We start from the raw sequence: 21,474 nt of genomic DNA, 5'->3' as shown, positions 1-21,474 counted from the left end.
TGAGTGCGTCTCCCTTGGAAACCATGACATCTAAATTACCTCCATTCTTTTAATAATACTATGAGATCCCCAATCCTTGTTCCTTAGGAATTGCTGTTGTTCCATCCATGTGTATCTTCATGTCCCTTTTCATTTCTTCCTGACCCAGTCAGTTTGTTTGACATTAAGACACTTAATTCATTTCAAGAATTATGGTTGAATAACAATTCTATCAAACTGGTACTGCAGAAATTCCTACACTGAGTACTTACCAGTCACCAATCAGCAGCAGCTTGACTAGGGAACTTCTCAGAAGAGAGGACTATAAGAGATGGAGGGTGGGGAAGGTTCTGTGAAATGCTGCAACTAATGATTGCACAAGCAACTGTGGCTCCCTGCACAAAACCTACAGACACACGAAGTTATTTAAGTAGGAGAGGGATTAATTGGGAAGAAGGGGTCAGGAGGTGTGTCAGGGGACTAAGAGAGGGTAATGGGATTGTATATGATCACAATCATATATGTATGAAATTTAAAAAAGTCAAAACAAATTCCTACATTGTTGGCGGTAGTCTAGCTGACTAGCCCGTTGCCTTCTTACATTATACTCAATAACTATTTTTCCTTCCAAAAGGAAAAGAAGCCATTATTCTGAGAAGCAGAAAACCCTGGGAAATCCAAGACAGGAGGCATAAGCTCTGCACCTGGCTCCTCCCCTAACCAGCCATCTGACAGCCCCACCCCCAGGAGGAGGCGGGACTTCCTCGCCGTAGGGCAGCTGCTTCCGGCAGAGTCCGGAAGACAGTGCGAGGTGGGAGGGGGCGGAGCCAGTGCGGCGCGCCCAATCGAGACGAAGTCTTGGCTGGCCCGGGCTCTCGTGGGCTCACTCGCTCTAGGGAACCGGCACCATGGCGTCGGGCTGCAAGATCGGCCCGTCCATCCTCAACAGCGACCTGGCCAACCTGGGGGCCGAGTGCCTGCGCATGCTGGACTCGGGGGCCGACTACCTGCACCTGGATGTAATGGACGGGTAACTCCGCGGGGCTCGGGGCGGGCTGGCCGCGCGGGTCGCGTCGCTGCACCTCAGCGAGCGCCTGTTGGGTGCACGGCGCCCCTGTGCGACGGGCTGCCTCGCCAAGCGCGCTGCTGAGGGCACCGAGCCGGCCTTGGCTGACTTCGGGGCCCAGTCCCCGGTCCTTCCCCGCGCCCCTGTAACCTGTGGTGATAGGACTCAGGAGCCACCTCCAGTGTTCAGGACATCTCTGTCAGGAATTCGTAGAGAAACTGAGGCCCAACGGGACAGGCAGGACTTGCTCAAACTCAGATAACTAGTTCTTGACCAAGCTGGGAGACGGACTCGTCAAAGGTTATGAGCTTGACACCTAGATGGGCTTCCTAAGTTCGACCGCTTGCCGACTTCTCTCAGACAAGCCGCTCCAGCCTTCATTGGGATTCGGTTTCAGTGTGAGGAAAATGGAAGTGTTAGTAATAGAACGCTTCCGCGTCTTTGGGAACTTGAAAAGAGCAAGTCCAGTGCCTGACATGTAACAGATTTTCTGCAGTTGTTAGTTGTATCAAATAACCATTCGAATCCTGATTTTCCTGTCTATTTTCTCTTCAGGCACTCTGCTGTTCAGGGAGGTCAGGGTTTTTTTTTTTTTGGTTTTTGGGGGTTTTTGTAAGTAATTTTAAGTACTGTAGTTATAGCTTCCAATGCTTAGAATCAGGGTACAAGTTTGCTAAGTTGGTTCTAAAGTGAGGAAACAAACGTAGACCCAAAGGAGACTTGCTCAAGATTACAGAAGATTGTGACAGACTTGGAACTTGAATCTTCTTGGCTTTTGGACTAGCATTTCCCACCGGAAGTTCTCGTAGAATTATAAAAACCTTGGGGTGAGATAGAAAAATAAATTTATTTCAAATAAGCAAAATCTGTTTGCCCTCAGTCACATTGACAAATATGTGTTATTTACAAACAAGTCATTAGTTTGTTTTCTTGTTGGGGGTGTTGCTGTTGGTTCTGTTTTCGAGACAAGGCCTATGTAAATGTAACTGGTCTCAAACTCCATGTCTTGCCTCAGCTTCCTAAACGCTGGAATTACAGGCACGGCTCACCACACTCGGTCACATCAATTTCTTTTTAAAGTCACTGGCCTTTTCTCCAAAACAATTTTGTCTCCTTTTTTTTGTTCTCTGTGGTTAAATCTCCTGTTTTTCTTAACACTTGAAAGCCCTTGACTGAATAGAATGTATACCACAGAGATGGTGTTTGATTTTGGTGCCTGAGAGAATAGGGGTCTCAGCATGGAATAGACTACATGTATAAGTGAGTCGACTTGAAGCAGAATGGAGACCATGTCTATCACTTTGCTAATAGGAATGTTGGTGGTAGCAGTACTTAGAAGCAGTTAGCATTCTGTTCTGGTACTTTTTTTTTTTTTTTTTTTTTTTTTTGGTTTTTGAGAAAGGGTATCTCTGTGTCCTGGAATTCACACTGTAGACCAGATTTGCCTCAAACTTAAAGAGATGCACCTGTCTCTGCTTCTGCCTCCTAAGTGCTGGAATCAAAGGTGTGCCTGGCTTTTTAACCTTATTTTTAAAAGTCTTTAGTTTTTGAGATTCTGTACAACTAAATCATTCTGCCTTCCCTTTCCTCCCACCAAACCATACACCTCCTTGCTCTCTTTCAAATCTATCTTTTTAAATTAATTATTACATACATATGTAAAAATACATACATGCATATATCCCTAAATACATAAATGTTACCTGCTCCGTCTGTATAATGCCATTTGTGTGTATATTTTTAGAGCTGGCCATTTGGTATTGGATAAGACTGTCGCCTGCTTTCAGTATTCCTGGTTCTTTGTGTAGGTAGGGCCAGGGCCCTGTGGACTGTCCAGGTACTTTTTGCAGTTATGTGTTAGTCAGTGAAGAGTAAGGTACAATTCCATGTCTCATTTTATCTCTCTCCTGAGGTACTGTAAACTTCCCAAGAGCGGGATCTGTCTTTCCTTGGTAAGAGAAGTAAAGCCTGTTATCATTGCTTAGTAATAGTAGAAAGCATCCCTGAGAGTCACCTTTGCTCCCCCTCCCCATGGCAGACAAGTTTAGGAAATAAGATGATTTTTTTTTTCTTTTAAATCATTCTACTTTTACCGAGATGCCTTGGGCTTAGAAAACCTAAATTGTTCATGTACAATTTTTATGTCTTTATATCTATACCTATTTTCTTTCTCTCTCTCTCTCTCTCTCTCTCTCTCTCTCTCTCTCTCTCTCTCTATCTCTCTCTCTTTTTTTTTTTTTTATTTTCTGGAAAAACATTTTGAGAAAAGCACAAAACACACCATGGCAGGATGCTAGCTAGAATGTGTTGACCCCAACCATGGGAGCAGAGCACATGGCGATTTCTAAATTTAGCATTGGGATTTTAAGTTGGAGAGATTTTACATGAATTTTGAATTTCTGGCTGTTGTGGGTGGGACATGATCGAGATATCAAAGATTTGGTCACCATGTTCTGTATTCTGCTAAGGCCTTGATTGTCTGGAATTGAGTGAGGTGAACATCTTTAACCAGTTAGTTTTTCATTGTGTCCTGGGCCGTACCCTCTCTAGCCTGTCTCAGCTGCCCAATTTTGCCTCTTAACAATGTCTGCCAACTGGCACCAGCCAATGACTCTACAGTTCCTCATCCACAGGAAGATTGTTCTCTAGTTCTTGTCTTGGTGCATTTTGTACCGACCTTAATCCTCTTACAGTTTGTTGATTTGTCTGCAGTAAACTGCTTTCCAGTTATAACTAAAGTTTAGGGATGCTGATGGAACCTGATAAGAGAGGAAACTTAGATTCCTTCATTATATTAGCTATTGGTTATCCCCGGCAAGTCCCTAGATTTCAGGAAGGAGGACCCCTTTGTTGCATTTTCCTCTTTCAGGCTTTACTCCGAAGGACTGAATTTGAGGGGGTTGTAGGGAATGTCAGAGTGAAATCATGATGAAGCTGACTTTTCTGGTGATTCCTTTTCTTTAGAGTAAATTAATTTAGGATTTTTTAGTCTGGTAAGAAATCTGAGGCATTTGATAAAAATTCATGTTCTTGGGTTTTTGGAACCTTAATAGCCCCTATAAAGAGGTTGGAAATCCTTTGATAATGCATGTTGTCCAGCAATTCTGAAACACCTGATGTCGTGCCTAGGCTTTTACCACTTTTGGTTGTGGCTTAGCCACAAGCCTTTAGTTTCTTCTAAAAATATTGGTGCATATTGGGCTCTTGGTGAATTTAGTGAACCCAGTTCATTGAATTCATCACCAGGATCACAAATTGTTCACATAACTTGGAGTCGGTAATTTTTTTATGTTATTCTTGTGTTTCTCAAGTAAATTTGTATTTATTAGGTTCTCAGCTTCTCAGCCTGTACTGTTTGTCACTGTGTTTGTTTTAATAATAAATGAAACCTAAATTTGAGCAAACTAATTTCCAAGGCCACACAATAAATTAAAAGAGCAGTATATGCAATTCAAGGCTTTGTGTGAAGTTGTAGAATGATCTCTTGGGTTGCTGCCGCCTACCAGTCCCTTATTTCTGGTGTAATTAACATCAGTGCATGATGACTCCCTGACAGTGATGGCCCTTGGGCAGGCAGTGGAATAATTTTCTAAATATTAGAGACTGAACCTCCAAGGATCAGTTGGTTAGAGAACTTAGCAATGGTCCACTTGTTCTGTCCCTCTCAGCTTTATCCTGAGAAGTGAGTTCCTGCTTCCTCCCCAGGACTATTGTTCCAGTGTCGCACTGGCAGGAGAGTGCTGAGACTGGACTTTGTAGCCTCATTGCCTGTGTTAACTCCTGCTGCCAACACTTACTGATTGTATGACACTGGGCTGTGTTCCTTTGCTTGTAAAATACAGGTGCCACCTGTCTCATGGTTTCTAAATACTTAAAGTTCAATGTATAGGAAGTATTTAGAAAAAGCCTTAACCATGGCTGATTCTCTTTTCCTCCCTGTTGCACCGAATCAGTTGTTGACAGACCCTTTTCCCCCTATCTTTGCAATTTTTATTGATTCTTAGCATTAACACCTGCCTTCCTTCTTGCAACTTATTGCCCAGTCCATCTTCCTGCTTTATGGTATGGATTTTGCCCTGCTACCCCACTTGATATTTACAGTGCAATAAACTCCGAACACCTGCCTGTAGCATTGGACACCCTTAGTCTGATGGAGCCTATCTTGTTTTGGTCAACACCCTTGCCCCTTTGACCTAAACTTGCTTATTTCTGCCTTCTTTTGCTTTTTGGCTTTTCTGGTCCTTCCGATATCAATGTTTCATAAGTCCTGTGATCTAATATTTCAGAATTCTACAGAATACTTAAAATGTTTGTTTGAATCTTTCTTTCGTTATTTTCTTTCTTCACATTTCTGTGGGTGTTACTTAGCTTTCCTCACAGCCTACATTTCAGGCCATAGCACTGTAGTTTATTTCTCGTTGATGTAGCGTTGAGTGTGAGTGCCTGCCCATGCACTGCTGGGACGTTGTCTTCTTCCGTTCCACAGCTCTGTTCATGAGGAGCTCGATCAGCCGCTTATGAGGGCAGGAAAGGGTGCACATTGAATTTTTCCCATTCAAATGCTTGGACCGTAATTGTCTCAGATTTGGGGTTTTGTTTGCATTTCAGAATATTTGTATGTACCTAATACTTACGGAGCTTAAAGGTTAAGTGCTTTGGGGTTGGTGTCAGGCTGACTTAATTTGAATTCTGTTCCACAGATTATGAACCAGATGATTGAAGGGTGTTAGTTACCATGTTCTTCAAAAGATATAAATCGTATCTATGTTTACTAGTCTGAGGTATGAAGAAAGATATCACACCTAAGGGGTTGGAGATTTGGCTCAGTGGTAGAGTGCTTGCAAGCGCAAGGCCCTGGGTTCGGTCCCCAGCCCCGAAAAAAAAAAAAAAAAAGACATCGCTCCTAAGCTCTCAATACACTGTGACTAACTCCAATAAGCATTGTTACTCTTCTAATGGTTATTGTTCAAAGGGGTTTAAATAAACTAAATTGATGGCCTGTGGTTGAAGTGGATGAGAGGCTAAGATTCAGGACACCTGTGGCAGGATCCTGTATTAACCGGTGTGTCCCTGAGTACGTCAGGAACTTGGTCATCTCTCCATTTCATCAAGAACTTCGTCATCTTCCCATTTCTGCTTGCCATGGGTTATGAACTACAGACCTGTCATTATGAAGAGATATGTGACAGCACCCATTAATAGTAAACTTGAGGGGTGGGGATTTAGCTCAGTGGTAGAGCGCTTGCCTAGGAAGCGCAAGGCCCTGGGTTCGGTCCCCAGCTCCGAAAAAAAAGAACCAAAAAAAAAAAAAAAAACTTGATAATACCTGGTTATTTTTGTTTAATTTGTCTCATACTAAAAGTGTTAAGGATTATTTGGAAAAAATACAGTTCTAAACGTTCCTTTGTTCTCTTGTCGGAATTCAGATCGAAAAATGCAGAAGTCAGACTGGAAATGTTTTTGGAGTAAGATTTTCTTTTTGTCTTGCAGGCATTTTGTTCCCAACATCACTTTTGGTCACCCTGTGGTTGAAAGCCTCCGAAAGCAGCTGGGCCAGGACCCTTTCTTTGGTAAGTGGGTTGTTATACCCTTTAAAACTAATTCCATTGCTTAAATAAAGGACAGGGGTTGGTTGGTCAGGTTTTGTTTTTTTGGGTTTTTTTTGGAGATGGGGACTGAACCCAGGGCCTTGCGCTTGCTAAGCAAGCGCTCTACCACTGAGCCAAATCCCCAACCCCACGGTTGGTCAGGTTTATCTTGTACTCTTTTCTCCAGGGCCTTGACGCTGATTCTCCCAGGAAAAACTATGTGAGGGTCTCCCATCAGGTCAGCCCTAGGGTTGGTTGTCCTCTCCTCCAAGGGGCCTTTCTAAGCACCAAGTCCAAGTTAACGCTTCTCTACTGTCCAGTGAGGCAGATCGACTTTTACCCACCATGCAGTCTGTTCTTAAACCTTACTTTAGTTTATCAGAGTGGAAGAACTCATCTTGTGATTTTCTACTATTATCATTCATTTGATTGGATGTCTTTTGGCTGAGTGTGTGTGTGTGCACGCGCGCGCAGTGTCCTTAGGCCAGAGGATGGCATTGGGTTCCCTAGAATAGGAGCCACAGTGTAGGTGCAAGGTAGAAGAGCAGCCTGTCCTCTTAAGTACTGAGTCACCTCTCCATCCCCACACACACAATTGTACTTAGTGTAACTACCAGTTGAATTTATGATTCAACTAAGTGGTCCCTCAGCCACTTTGCTTCTTTCAAATGCAGGCATTCGCAGATAGGTTCTTTCAATGTCATAGGAAGGCTGAAGTTTTTGTCATCAGTTTGTGGTTTCTTTTTAGATCACTCCAAATTAGAAGGTATTTGAGCTGGAACAGATCCAAGTTCATGTTTTCTATAACTTGTATAATTAAATGAATCTTAAGTTTTTTGCCTGAAGAGCAATTTTATGAAGGATTCTAGCTGTACTGTTCTGCGTGGTAGCTCTTAACCCATATTTAGCTACTTCAATTAAAATAAAAATTTACTTTCTAATTTACAATATTCACATTACAAGTCCTCGGCAGCCACATTGTCTTCTGACTATTATTGGCAGTGCAGCCACAGGACATTCCTACTAAGGCAGACCATTCTGAGTGCGGGCTCTAGTAAGTGTGTCCCTGCTGAGTGTGGGCCTTAGCAAGTGTGTCCATGCTGAATGTGGGCCTTAGTAAGTGTGTCCATGCTGAGTGTGGGCCTTAGTAAGTGTGTCCCTGCTGAGTGTGGGCCTTAGTAAGTGTGTCCATGCTGAGTGTGGGCCTTAGTAAGTGTGTCCGTGCTGAGTGTGGGCCTTAGTAAGTGTGTCCGTGCTGAGTGTGGGCCTTAGCAAGTGTGTCCGTGCTGAGTGTTAGGTGTGTCCTTAGTAAGTGTGTCCCTGCTGAGTGTGGGCCTTAGTAAGTGTGTCCCTGCTGAGTGTGGGCCTTAGTAAGTGTGTCCATGCTGAGTGTGGGCCTTAGTAAGTGTGTCCCTGCTGAGTGTGGGCCTTAGTAAGTGTGTCCCTGCTGAGTGTGGGCCTTAGTAAGTGTGTCCCTGCTGAGTGTGGGCCTTAGTAAGTGTGTCCCTGCTGAGTGTGGGCCTTAGTAAGTGTGTCTGCTGAGTGTGGGCCTTAGCAAGTGTGTCCCTGCTGAGTGTGGGCCTTAGCAAGTGTGTCCCTGCTTAGTGTGGGCCTTAGTAAGTGCGTCTATGCTGAGTGTGGGCCTTAGCAAGTGTGCCCAACCTTTTGACAAGCAGCATACTGTTACCTGCAAAATTCACATCTGAGAATTATGCAGTTGAGTTATAAAAGCTAAACAAAACCTAAAATCTCATAAAGTACATTTGCAGTTTTGCGCTGGTCTTAATCATAGCCATCCCTCACCTACTGAGGCTGAAAAGATTCATCTGTTTTGAGAGAACCAAAGAAAATGTGAATTATTACTTCATGTTTGCCAACGTGTTCATCTTTTTAAATTCCATGTAGTAGAATATAGTCTTGTGTTAAACATTATTGTTTTGGAAAGGAGTTTTCAAAGTAAGAATCTTCTTGAATATGCTAGTATTGTGTGCTGTGACGTTAAAATTACATGTTACACGGAGTATGAGAAATGATTAAATCACTCTGTTCCCACATTCCACTGCTGTCTTTTCGTGTTTTTCTTATTAGTCTTTCCTCTTCTATTCTGACTCATAGGCTCACTTCTCAGTATTTTTTATCTTTTATCATCAGTCTGTCCTGATGCAATGCCACCCTCATATCCAACCCACTTTTTCTTCCTGGATTTAGGTGAGTATGTATGATGTATGTGTATATAAATTTGCTAATTAGTATTTCAGGGAAATTTTCCAAAATAAAGATGAATACACTGCACTAATATTTGGGGATTGAGCCCTTTATTTTTTATAGCTAAGCAGTCTGACTTGGTTGTTATGTCTTGGTTTTAGATAATTGACACATTGCCGCATTTTAACAAGTAGACCAGAGCTAGAGGTACAGTTCCACAGTTAAGATCAGATCTTATCTGACAGGGGACCAGGGTTCCCAGCACCCACATTGATGGCTCACAACCACTTAACTCCCTTTTCTGGCCTCTGCAAGCATCTGCACTTATGTGCACATACCCACACAGACATTCATATTTGAAAGTAAAATCTTTAAAAATAAACAAATAGTTCATAAGTTGTATGTACTACCTATAAGGTTCTAGATTTTTGTTGTTGTAACTGGAGGTCAACTGAGGCCTTGCACATGCCAATTCCAACCATAGCCTTTTACTATTTTTAAAAATTTGTGTGTGTGTGTGTATATGTGTGTGTGTGTGTGTGTGTGTGTGTGTGTGTGTGTGTTAGGAGGTGTGAGTGTGTATGTGCTCATGTGTGCACCTGTGTGCATGCATGGAAGTGTATGTGCAACACAGTGACACGGTGTGCTTGTGGAGGGGAGGTCAGGACAGCTTTTGAGAATTAGCTCCCGCCTTCCACCCATTGAAGCAGGGTCTGTCTCACTGCATGCTCTACCTAGCTGGTCTGAGAGCTTCCTTGATATTCTCCTCTCTCTACCTCCCATCTCATCATAGGGATGCTAGGACTATAAATGAGACTACACTGCTGTGTCCATTTTTCATATGGGTTCCAGGGATCCAACTCAGGTTGTCAGGCTTGCATGACTAACACTTTTATGGCCATCTCCTTAGTTGTACTTTTAGTTTTGAGGCAGGGTCTCCCTAAGTTTCCCTTGTAAACTTAGAATTTACTCTGTATCCAGGCTTCCCTTGAACTTGGAATTCTCCTGCCTTAGCTTCTGGAGATACTTGTAAACAGCTCTGTATCAGCATATTTTGAAAGCTCTGAACTATTTATTCAGTCTTAGCTTTGAGCTCAAAAGACATCTAAGAAGTAAAGTAACAAGAAAAAGCCTTTATTATCTAAGGCAGTGGTCTGTAGTACTGAGAGTCATGGACTTTCTCTTTAGCTCATTTATGAGGTCAAAGGCATTTTCCTAATACTAAGACACTGTCTGTCACTGTCCATACTGGCTCTGCAAATCAGCGGTGACTTAGTTCTTTGGTGACTTAGTGGAACCCAGTCAGGGATGCGGTGGCATTGTATTCCTCTGGTGGAGACTGTTTCACTGCTGTGTACGCTGCTGCGTGTTTACAGTACATATCATTATTGATCATCACAGGACTGAGTAGGAAGAGCAGAGTACTTCTGCTGTACTTTAGGAGACACGTCCCCTGTCCGGACAGCTTGCACCATTGCTTGAGCCAACTGGTTGCCTTTTTCAATCACCAGTTTTCTCTTGTAAAAGACAAAAATGACAGCTAAATTGTTCATTTTAGGAAATGGCAGATTTTGTTTTTAACTAACAAAGTCACTTTGTACTTCCAATTTTTCTCATACTTGTTGCCAAAGAGCTTGTAAATAGTATGCTGTCTTCTGTGCTCTGTCATACCTAGACATGCCCCTTACCTTATCATAGGGCTGGGTAACAATACCTACATTGTATGTTGAAAACATTGTTAAGTCAAAGCTGCATGTGACATGACTAACCTCTAAAACATCATACTTGAGCTCTGCCTATGTCAAATGTACCAATAGTAGTTAGCCTACAATTTAGAAAAACTCATCTATGTTATTATCAAGGGTTGACTACCAGTTGTGATTTATCTCCTGCATCAAGAAGATACCGCCCTTACACTTTATAATACACCAAGAACAGGGTGTTTGTGGGTTTGTTTGTTTTTTGAGTGGCGGGCAAGATTTCATATACTTCCCCTTGAACCCTTGATCCTCCTTACTCTACCTCCAGAGTGCTCTGGGACTATGTGCAAGACGTGCCTGATACAAAGCAAGGTTTCTTAAACTTTCTCCACCCTTGACCCCTTTTTCCTGAGGAATTTTTACACAGCTCTGGGTATACAGATATATAAAATGAGCATATAAACCATTTATTTACTAGTAATGAATCATAAAGTAATTGATTTCAAAACAATTTTTTGGCGTATGTATGATTTTTACCATTTATTAAAGATTAATATAAATCACATCCTAACAAAATGATATACTTATTTTTAAATAAGGAATATCTTGGCTGAATATTTGCAAATGTAGGAAAAAGCATCATTTTCTTACACATCTGTGTTAAAGCTTAACATAATTAAACACAGTGAATACTAAGCAACAACTTGTGATAAAATAGAATAAGACAATGTACTGTAATGATGTGAATGCATTCTCTGTCAAATTTTCTTACTGCATTATTGCAAGGATTACAGTATTGCATTATTGTTTAAAGGAAGAATCTAGGACTTGTCTCAGTTGTCACCATCAACTTGCTGTGTTGCTGATAGCAAGAAAAATTAAGGGTTAACAAGATAACCTAAAGGAAAAAATAATTGTTCTGTAAACTTAACCTGAGTTATATCCCTTTTCCCATCCCAACATCCATCAGCTGTCCTCTGACCTCCACATGCATACTATAGCATGCACACACCTGTACTTATTCACATCACACATACACACACACACACACACACACACACACACACACACACACACACACACACACCCTTTTCTAGAAATAGGGTAACTTGATCATGAGCACTGTGATACCAGGACATTGGATGTAATTTCTTCAGCCAGCTGCCAAGTGCTGAACCGGGAGTAATATATAGTGACCATACATGAGTCAAAGGGGGGAATCAAAGAGCAAGCTGGTGTGGTGTGCACAATATAAAACTTACCATGTGTTTATTTCTGGAACTTTTTAATTTTTGTGAAAATAATTTATGTGTGTTGGTGTTTTGCCTGCAGTTATGTCATGATCCACTTGCATGCTTTGGGCTAGTGGAGGGGATAAGTGGGTCTCGGATCCTCTGAGACTGGAGTTACAGTTTCAAGCTGCCATATAACTGAATGGAGCCCCAGTATTCTGGAAGAGCAGCCAGTGCTCTTAACTCCTGAGCCATCTCTCCAGCCTCTCTGTTTAATATTTTAAACCACACTTGACACCAGAAAACCTCCAAAATGAAGCTGTGCAAAGTAAACTGTCAAAAAGTCTGCAGTAAGCTCTCTTTAATAACCTGTGTGCTGATTAGTACTGTGAAATGTCTTAATTCAAATATCTAACACACATAACACCTGTATATCTAGCCAGGATAAACTAGAGCGTGCTAGACTCTGTTCCAGGAATGCTGATCTTACATGAAGTTTTCATCTATTATCATGTTTTTGTTAGTTTAGAAATATATACTGCTGGTGTTATCATCTAGCTCTTTTCCAAAGCTTTTGCATTTTATAATATTAGTTTCATTCTGAAGTATTAGAATTTATTTTTAAAAAAAATCTTAGCAACCCCAAAAAAGTAATTCCTCTGACAAAAAAAAAAAAAAAAAAAAAAAGGCTCATTACTCTCCACACTGTCCTGTACAGAATTGGTCACAGGGTGGTTTTTGTGGTCTTTACTCTTTGAAGCATCCTTTTCCTCATGAAACACATTCTGTTTCTGTAAATATTGCTTTTCTTTCCTTGGAGGAGGTGATAAGAGTCTAGTCATACCCAAGCTGTATGAATAACAGCTTGTGCTGAGCCCCTCTGTTCTAACTATCCCTAGGCCTGGTCTGAGAGCTTCTAACCTCTATATAATCTAATCTTCTAAGCTGACTGAATCAATCTGGCTTTTCTTGGCTTCTGACTGAATTGCTCTGCCTGGCCTCATACTAATTTTGACCATACGTTCTACTCCTCTGGCTCCGTCTCATTCTTTGGCTAGTTCTGTCTTCTCTTGTGTCTACCTTGCTCTCCCTCCACCATCTCTGTAAAACTGCCGTACATACACACCACCTACCACACCATCAGTTTTTCCTTTCCTGCAGCTCTTATGTAGCCTCTTTGTCCGCCGTTCTCATGTGTGTTGGGTGTATCCCATCTCTGACTTAATTCTAGTGAATGTCCCTCTGATTTGTCACTTTGTCTGACCCTCAATAAATGTCACTTTTCAACATGGCTGCTTTCTTCAACTAAAACTTACCTTCATTGTGGAAGATTAAAGGTGTGTACTTAAGGGTTTATCTGTATTTCTGTAATCCAGAGTGTGTCTGTAATCTGCTGGGATCATATGATCCCTTGCCAGAATAGCCATGTTGCTGGATTAAAATTAGAAACTTTAAGAAGAGTATGCCTATGTCTAAGTACATCAAGCTTTAGGCTGCCAACTTCCCTCCCAGCTTGCCTTCTCTCTGTCACTCAGTGAATTAACCGCAGTGCCAAATCCTTGGCAGTGTCTGCATTTTCCTTTCACCTTTTAGATAGATGGCTGGGCCTCCAGAACATGACTTTCTCCTGGCTTCCTGTCACAGTAGCCCTGTGATTGAACCTTGTCACTACACTGAAACCTTTGTTTTCCCCATCTCATCAGCACCCTGCAGAGTTGTCCTCCCTACCTGCTGGTATTTTCCTCAACATCATGTGCTCTTAGTGAGGCCCAGTCTCAGTTGTGCTGGCATTAGCTGTTCAACCTAACTCGTATTTTATCTCCTTTTGCACACAGTCTCACTAAGAATGACCCCAAAGGCAGTAAAGAAACTGCTCGATTTCTAGGACCTAGAGCATCCATTCATGGTGCTCTAACAGTTCAATAAAAGTCACCTGAAAGAACACATGGAAAGAATCGCATGTAGCTTTCTGGAAGAGAACAAGGCTATATAGGTAGTGTAACTTCTTTAAACCTTTGAAAGTAGCATTTTCTGGACTTAGGTCTCAGTTTTCTGATTTCATTTCTTTTCACATATAGCAGATGTGCTTTTTTTTTGTGGAAAAACTATTTCATAAGTGAACATAACCAATCTATCTCTAGGATAAAGACAATACCAGAGTATAACTGATCATTTTTGTAATGCCAGAAAAATTTATATACATAATGATAAAATAAACAAATCTGTAGGCTGAGTATATCATCCTATTAGCTGGGTATATTTCTCTCAGTAATGTATAGGAGACGTCTTTTTTTCCTAGATATGCACATGATGGTTTCTAGGCCAGAACAGTGGGTAAAACCAATGGCTGTGGCAGGTGCCAATCAATACACCTTTCATCTTGAGGCAACTGAGAATCCAGGGGCTTTGATTAAAGACATCCGGGAGAATGGGATGAAGGTAAGTCGATGATAGGAGCCTTATTTTATACTAGTTACTGTCAGAGCTGGTAAAATGGGTGGGGAAAAAAGAAAGAGGTCTGGACATGGGCAACTGGTTTTTAAGAAAGAAAGGTAAAAATATAAAGTTGGGTAGGTAGGGAGGATCTTGAAGGAGTTGAGGATATGAACAAATATATTGTAAGAATAATTTTTAATAACAGAAAATAAGATGGCAGAAAAAAATCTAAGTTACAAAAACAAAATAAAAAACTTATTATACTCTGGATAATTTCCATATTTTGTTTTGTAAGTTGCTTTCAAAAAAAAAAAAAACTAAGCCACTATAATACAATAGGAAAATAATGTGATTTAGCATTGTTTGTTACAGGTTGGCCTTGCCATCAAACCAGGAACTACAGTCGAATATTTGGCCCCATGGGCTAATCAAATAGATATGGCCTTGGTAATGACCGTAGAACCTGGGTTTGGAGGGCAGAAATTCATGGAAGATATGATGCCCAAGGTAAAAGAAATATTCTATTTTGGGGTGAGGTTTTTGCTATAGCTGTGTATTCAGTAGGCATAACTGCAATATTGAGACATGGCCTGTTTTGGAAATGAGGGGGCAGAGATGCCTTCAGATACTGTAATATAGCATGATAGGTTTTAAAATATAAATTAGTATTTTAACCATATTGCAAAAGTTTTAAACTTATTTTTGTGACCTTGGGTCACTTGAGAGTTTTTATTGCAGTCTTTGTAAAGCTATCACAAATTGAATGTTGTTTGCTAAACTGCTTTTACAGACATAATATGCTCAGTCTATTGAAGTGATGCCCAGTAATGTTTGGATGTGGTTGTGGACAGGCTTAGCCATTTTACTGCTAGCTAGTGTCAGCTCTGATGCTTTGTGTGCTTGCTTTCCCCTGCATGTCCACTGTAGGAGTCACTGTTTCTTCATGTATGTCTAGGTTCACTGGTTGAGGACCCAGTTCCCAACTTTGGATATAGAGGTCGATGGTGGAGTAGGTCCTGACACTGTTCAGAAGTGTGCGGAGGTGAGACTGCTCCTCAGCTGTGCCTCGGACAGTTCCCATAGCTGACGTCTGCAGGGCAGTCTATCACCAAAGGATACTCAAAATTGATTTTGTCTTGGGAAAATATTTTTTGTTCAAATGTAGGATTAGAAAATAAAGAACAAGTGATTTCTTAACACAAATTGTTAATAGTAAATCCTGGTCTCCAGAAGGAGTACGTTGCCCTTAGCAAAACGTGTAAGCTCTTTTAAAAGATAACTTCTCAACTGGAGGAAGATAAATTCTTTATATGTAAGAGTCTTAGCTGCCTGTTTGTGTGTTGTAAAAGTGACTAGATCTAGTTTTGTTGAAAGTTAAGGCCCAGTTGGCACTTATCAAGTTTAGTCTGTTTGTCTAGGGAGCTCTCCTCGCTCAGGTCTGCTCCTGAGTGTCACTGTTAGGTGGCAGCCTTCCTGACCGTAAGGCAAACGGCTCATTTTTGTTCAGATTCTACTGTAATGGCCATGCTCTTCTGCCTGACGCAAACAACAAAAAGCTTGGCAGTTACTAAGAAAGTAGACAAATGAGGGAGGAACAGGAGAAATTTGAGTTTTAACTTCAAGGCCAGCTTAGGCTACATAGCAAGACCTTAACAAAAAAAGAAAAAAAAGGCTTGGCAGTAATGAGGGTTTTTTTTTGTTTGTTTGTTTGTTTGTTCGTTTTTTTAGAAAAAACTTTTCTGTTGGGCTATTCCTGCTCAAACTAAGAGTCAATGTTAATCAATAGTCCTATAGATTCTAATTTCTGAAGAGAGTATTTTTGATGGAACATTGTACTATCAGGTGACTGGGTCTTGTTGGAGAATTTTTCCTCAGCTTGTAATTTTCCAGCTTCCAACAGAGACTTTCACAACAGAATGGTTTTCCCTCAGCTCAGATCCCAGACCCTAAATTTGGAGTTATCTCATTTGAGGTTTTGGGGGTATATGTAACACCTAGCCCCTCCCATTTCTTTGCCTCCACATTTAAAAATGCCACCCAGAACTCTAAGCCATACTAGAATCTAAGAATGCATTGAGATATATTTTTACATTCTTTCTGATACAAAATGGCAAGGCACTAATGTTTGTGGTGTTTCATGGATAGCTTCTACTTTTTACAGTGTCTCCTTTCAGGCTTTCTAGAAACAAACAGAATGTTTCCTTAGTGTCTGGGGCATTGATATGCATAGGAAAGACCTGAATGGTATGAGGACCTAGAGTTTCAAGCTTTACCTAAGTTGCAGAGGTACCATGTGCAGCTTAGGGCTTAACTAGCCCAATAGTCCAGTGACTTGGTAGACTTCCTTACAAATGATAGTGTGCTTTCATTTAAGTTTTCCGTTAACTCAGTGACTTGTGAGTGCTACAGTCAGCTTCTGGAAAATTGCTGACGGAAGCAAGGGTGGAAATGCTAATCCGGGACTTAGGTTTCCATTTCTTCCCTGCTAACGCATTGCTGTGTACTTCTTGCAGGCAGGAGCTAACATGATTGTGTCTGGCAGTGCCATTATGAGAAGTGATGATCCCAGAGCTGTTATCAACTTACTAAGAAACGTTTGCTCAGAAGCGGCTCAGAAACGTTCCCTTGATCGATGAAGCCACAAGGAACCCAGTTTCTGCCCATGAACCCTGTTTTTTACTGGAAACGAGGAATATTGACTACCAATCACATTGCAATTGAAGCAATGCTGCATTCCAGTGATTCAAGTCAATTGTGCAGGATGGTCAAGAGGTTAGAAATAACTACCTTTTTAGAGATGCCATTTAGAAATTAACGTGGTGAAAAATATTCACATTTATACTGGGAGAATGATTTTTGTAAAGAGTGAAAATTTGATTTGTTAAGATTACAGATAGAAATGTGTCTTAATGCCTAAAGAGGAAAATTAGCTACTATGAAAAACATTTTTCTGTATTTTTACAAAGAATGTTCTGTTGATTCCCTGGTTTATCCCTAAAGCAAATGACATCCATATTTTCTCTAGTTCATGTCATTTGTGATTTGTTTATATGCCTGAGAATATGAATGGAATGAGATGAAAATTAGAAGGCTTGGTGGGATAGCATGTCATGGTCTGGTATTTGAATTATTTTTTCTTTTTATCTTATACTTGGTTTATTAAAAACTATAAAAATAATGTATAAAGCCTAGGGTTTCTGAAATGCAAGCGCAGACTTATCAAGGTGTCACCTTTGTCACAGCAGGCTACTCTGTAATTCCTTCCTGCTGCCTCACTCACCCACCATTCTTAGGGGTATGAAATAGAACCATACAGTTTCTCTTGGAAGTGCCACTGGGTTGAATACCAATAGAACAGAATATCCTATTCTAGCTCTTTAATGAAATCACCCATCTTGTTTTCACTATAAACTCTTATATATATTGAATGGAATCATAACTATTGTGCATTTGAGATTTAAAAGGGTAACATGGTTTTGGAAGGCCTGTACCTAGACTATAGAGGATGCTCAACATAAAATGGCAAGCATCATGTCTGTTTTGAGTTATTAGCACTTTTGTATAATCAGATTAACTGCTAAATTGCCCTATAATTGTTGGAACAGGTATTCTTTTCCTATTAGAAAAGTAAGGCTCCACAGTAGCCTGGTCCATAGAAAACCTGGTATAGCAGAAGCAGTTTCTGGTGGGCACTGCTGCTCTGACTACAGACAGAGCTCCTGAGATGTTAGAGAAGAGGAAGTTTACTTCTCTTACTTTCAGTGTAACTGTATCCTCCAGCAGAATCAGTAAGTCAAGAATACTTGGGAAGTACAGATTTTGACCCCAAGGATGGATGGATATATAAAACATTTCTAACAAAGAAGAAGGGAGCTAAGAGATGACAGATATTAATACTTGTTTCTATTTTAGCTTACCAAAGGTTTGTTCATTTAATCAAATCACACAATACAAGGCATATAGAAATAACTTTAATTAAAAAAAACTATGTAGAAGGTTATAATATCAGTCATGACAAAGATTTGAATTTATTTGCTGGGACAACTTGTATTTTTCTGGCTTTTGTTCTTTTTCTTTAAAAATAAATGTACAGTAAAACTATAAGCAAAAGTTTGTAAGTATTGAATTTAAATGGTTCCCCCCTCCCCCTTCTGCAGGGATCAGTTGCATTTCCAATCCTCAACAACACCTTAAGTATCTAATCCCACAGAGTGCAAGCTCCGTGGCCAGGATTCTCAGTAGTATGGGAACTACAAATCAAGTAACCTTTCTTTGCATAACAAAAAGTGGTTGATACAAATTGTACTTAACTTTCATCTAGGAAAAAAAATGGTATGGCTTCAAAAAGAATTTTCCTTAATGTACACTCCTCAGTATTCTATATTAAAGTCTTGGTCTTGGAAAACTTGAATCCTTGATCTAGGATGCCTGTAAGAGTAGGTATTTATGTAAGCTATAGTAAGGAAAAAACAAATTAGAAGCTTCTGGCTGTATATTAGCTAGACTTACAACCATATTATGATTTGTATGCTGTTTTATATTTTAAATTGCTATCTTGAAGTACATAAAGCAAGTAAAACTCAGAGTGAATTTCCAACGACAATAGTTTTTAAACGTATCAATATATTAAACTCTTAAGTTGCTTCTCTTAATTTTGTTAGGAGTAAGCAGAAAGCCTGTGGTTAGTCCAGGAGAGAACAATGATTTCAAATAAATGAATGTTGCGTTATCTGATATAAGAATCTCCATAAATAACTTATATTGGTTAAACAATGTTTAGAATAAAAGAAAACACAACTCGCTCCCCACAGTCAAAGCTTTCAGGTGTCTGTCATCAGTGAGCACCTGTGTTAGGTATTCATGGCAACTTATTGCATAGAGTAGTTCATACATGCAGTTTTAAGACTACATATGTGTGTATCATATGTGTATACATTCTGTATACACACTCGTATATTTTCATATGTTATTGCAGCAATTCTAGTGAACTGCCATGAGAATAGAAACAAAGAAGGAGGGCTCTTATGTCAACAAATGCCCGAGGTGTGACTTGGCGTGGATTGCAGCAGGTAGTGTCTTAGTGCTTATGATTTGTATTATTGGCAAGCACAAGTCACTAGCATTTGTGTGGGTGAGAAGTAGCTACTTCTGTGAGTCAGGAAGGAAAAGGGACTCCGGCCTATCCCCTGAACGGTGAAATACGGGTACATGCGGCACTCCCTCCTGTGGAACTGTGACCAGAGGAGGTGGAGATCCAGAAGAGAGGGTATAGGGTTTTTTTCCTCTTTACCTTTCAGTTACATACTTTTCTTAATATGTTCCCTGTCACCTATTTCTTTTAACATTAGTGACTCCTATACCAAAGATTTTATATTCTTCCATTCCATCTAACTGCACTTTTGGAGGGTGGCCATTCTCGGGTGTAGTGCTACAGAAGGCTTCATCACGGCAGGCTGTGCTTGCCCCCTCAGTCAGATCCTTTCTTTCATCTTGGCATAATAAAGCTGCTGTATCCTCATCCTTCAGTGGAAAAGCTCGCCGCTCCCACCGCAAAGGCTGAAAGGGTAAACATTTTCAGTTAAGTTTCACCTAATTTAATTATTTGTTAATTAATCTCTAATGTCAGTTTTTATATAATTATTTTTCTAGTATATAAGTTCAGGTTTTTGTTTTCCTCTCACGTCCAAATGGATATACTGAGAATTTCCTGACTTTAAGAATTACTTCTTGATTTTGCCTTTGCTAGGAAAGAGAACACTCGTCTCTGTTCAGTGTAAGAATACCTGAGCACAGCCCCTATAGCGGTTTCTTATATTCGCTGTACTTCATTTCTACCTCACTGTTATTACAGATACACATTGATTTTTTTTTTCTTCCTGGATTTTAATTTCTATAGTTCCCCTCTATTTTTGATCTAGCTATTTTTCAATACCTGCAAATGGGGAAAGATGCGCGAACTTTGTATAGTGCTAGGATACACTTTTCTAAAGTAGGACTGGATTTGTGTGGAAACAAACCCATTAGAAGCAGAAAAACAGAAACGGTGCTTACTGTGCACTGTGTATGAGTCTCCAATGGAAAGATTTGCTCTTTAAAGCAAGTTTGATGAAATCCCCGTTCCCTAACAGGTAAGTACGTAGATAGATGAAAGTTGTTACTGATATGCTATGCCTCCAAAAAATAAAAAAATATAAAATAAAAAGAAATTGTTAATATAATGGAACTAGAGGGTTTCCTGGACATACTAGACTGAACATCTCACTGAATTTGGTCTGTAATGATGCACTTTACATAAATAATTTCTAACATAAGTGAAATAAAGTTAAAAGGCAATTAAAAGAAAATGCAGTCATATAACGCAGGCTTACCTTGACTTCTTGACCATCATTTAAAGAAAGGGAGTCCTGAGTACACAGACTGTGGCTTTCTGCTGGGAGCTCAAAAGGACTTTCTGCAGCACCCTGCTGAACACTGCCAAGTTCACGTGAGTGTTCCTTCAGAACCAAGTCCTGCCCTTCCACATTTTTACTGTAGGCTCTAGCCGGGAAATAAATGAATGCAGGGCATCACTAGGTCAGTACAGCTTTTTTCTCAACATTTCTACCCAGGTCATCTGGTGATCTTCCCAGTGTTGACTTTAGGAACGGTTTTGTCCAAGGTGTGGGCAGTGCTTCATTGTCGCTAAGCACTCTCTCACCTTTGTTACTTCATTTTTAAAAGACAAAGGCCATGCACCTGACCTTTACAGTTCTGAACTCTCAAGTTATCCTGTAATTATTTTTATATCATATATGAAATCCTCGTCACATTTTTCCTCTGTATTTCTGGGAAGTTGTGTTTCTAGGATGGGCAAAAGAACAGCAATTCTGGAGTCTCATATTAGGAGAACGCTTTCAACAAACATTTACAGGACTTTAATGTTATTTAGCTAATCGAAAAATGTAAGTTAAGAGACAACTACATTTTGCATGAACTTGCTTTTTTAATTGTGGATAAATTTAATATATATTAATATATTTAAAAATATTTATATATTTTAATATATTAAAAGTAATGAAATGTAACTGCAAAAACACTAAAGGTATTCCCCAATAGATAATTACTGTTATATTCTCCCTGAAAGTCTACCTATGGGCTGGTTTCTGGTTTTTAAAACAGGATTTGGTTCTACAGCAAATGCTCTAACTCATTGTCCTCCTGTCTCAGACTCCTGAGTGTGGAACACTGGGCATACGCCTATATCCAATATTTATATTTTTAAAAGTTTC

At 40.2% G+C, this 21,474-nt stretch overlaps 2 protein-coding genes across 24 annotated transcripts in view; one reads left to right on the top strand and one right to left on the bottom strand.

Moving 5' to 3' along the window:
• Window positions 1-542: 542 nt before the first annotated feature.
• Rpe (ribulose-5-phosphate-3-epimerase) lies at window positions 543-20,387 on the top strand. 11 transcript variants are annotated; one of them, XM_032901280.1, is made up of 7 exons: window positions 771-1,009; window positions 6,536-6,615; window positions 8,749-8,841; window positions 14,070-14,209; window positions 14,564-14,713; window positions 15,162-15,248; window positions 16,720-20,387. In XM_032901280.1, the coding sequence occupies exons 1-7, from the start codon at window positions 888-890 to the stop codon at window positions 16,840-16,842; spliced, it is 795 nt and encodes a 264-aa protein (XP_032757171.1). In that variant the 5' UTR covers window positions 771-887; the 3' UTR covers window positions 16,843-20,387. The 11 variants fall into 11 exon arrangements, with proteins under 11 accessions (XP_032757175.1, XP_032757171.1, XP_032757173.1 ...); XM_032901282.1 differs by having other exon boundaries at window positions 782-1,009; window positions 8,785-8,841; XM_032901283.1 differs by having other exon boundaries at window positions 800-1,009; window positions 8,785-8,841; window positions 14,579-14,713.
• The window catches only part of Kansl1l (KAT8 regulatory NSL complex subunit 1 like), a 105,755-nt gene continuing 102,445 nt past the window's right edge, over window positions 18,165-21,474 (bottom strand). For all 13 annotated transcript variants that reach the window (XM_032901265.1, XM_032901269.1, XM_032901272.1 and 10 more), the window contains 2 exons: window positions 20,575-20,743; window positions 18,165-19,762 (listed from right to left, as the gene is read on the bottom strand). In XM_032901265.1, the coding sequence (XP_032757156.1) occupies window positions 19,532-19,762; window positions 20,575-20,743 (400 nt within the window). In that variant the 3' untranslated portion in view covers window positions 18,165-19,531. The remainder of the gene's footprint in view (window positions 19,763-20,574; window positions 20,744-21,474) is intronic.

Source organism: Rattus rattus, chromosome 4 (genome assembly GCF_011064425.1).
Source record: "Rattus rattus isolate New Zealand chromosome 4, Rrattus_CSIRO_v1, whole genome shotgun sequence".
NCBI classification, from domain to species: domain Eukaryota; kingdom Metazoa; phylum Chordata; class Mammalia; order Rodentia; family Muridae; genus Rattus; species Rattus rattus.
The sequence above is the reverse complement of the archived record's forward strand: the minus strand, read 5'-3'. Positions and strand labels throughout refer to the sequence as shown.

Excerpts from the sequence above, each read along its gene's own strand:
- Rpe (XM_032901280.1), top strand. The coding sequence starts at position 888 with ATGGCGTCGGGCTGCAAGATCGGCCCGTCCATCCTCAACAGCGACCTG. Across the intron at positions 1,010-6,535 it reads CACCTGGATGTAATGGACGG|GCATTTTGTTCCCAACATCA; the intron begins GTAACTCCGCGG and ends TTTGTCTTGCAG. Across the intron at positions 6,616-8,748 it reads GGGCCAGGACCCTTTCTTTG|GCTCACTTCTCAGTATTTTT; the intron begins GTAAGTGGGTTG and ends TCTGACTCATAG.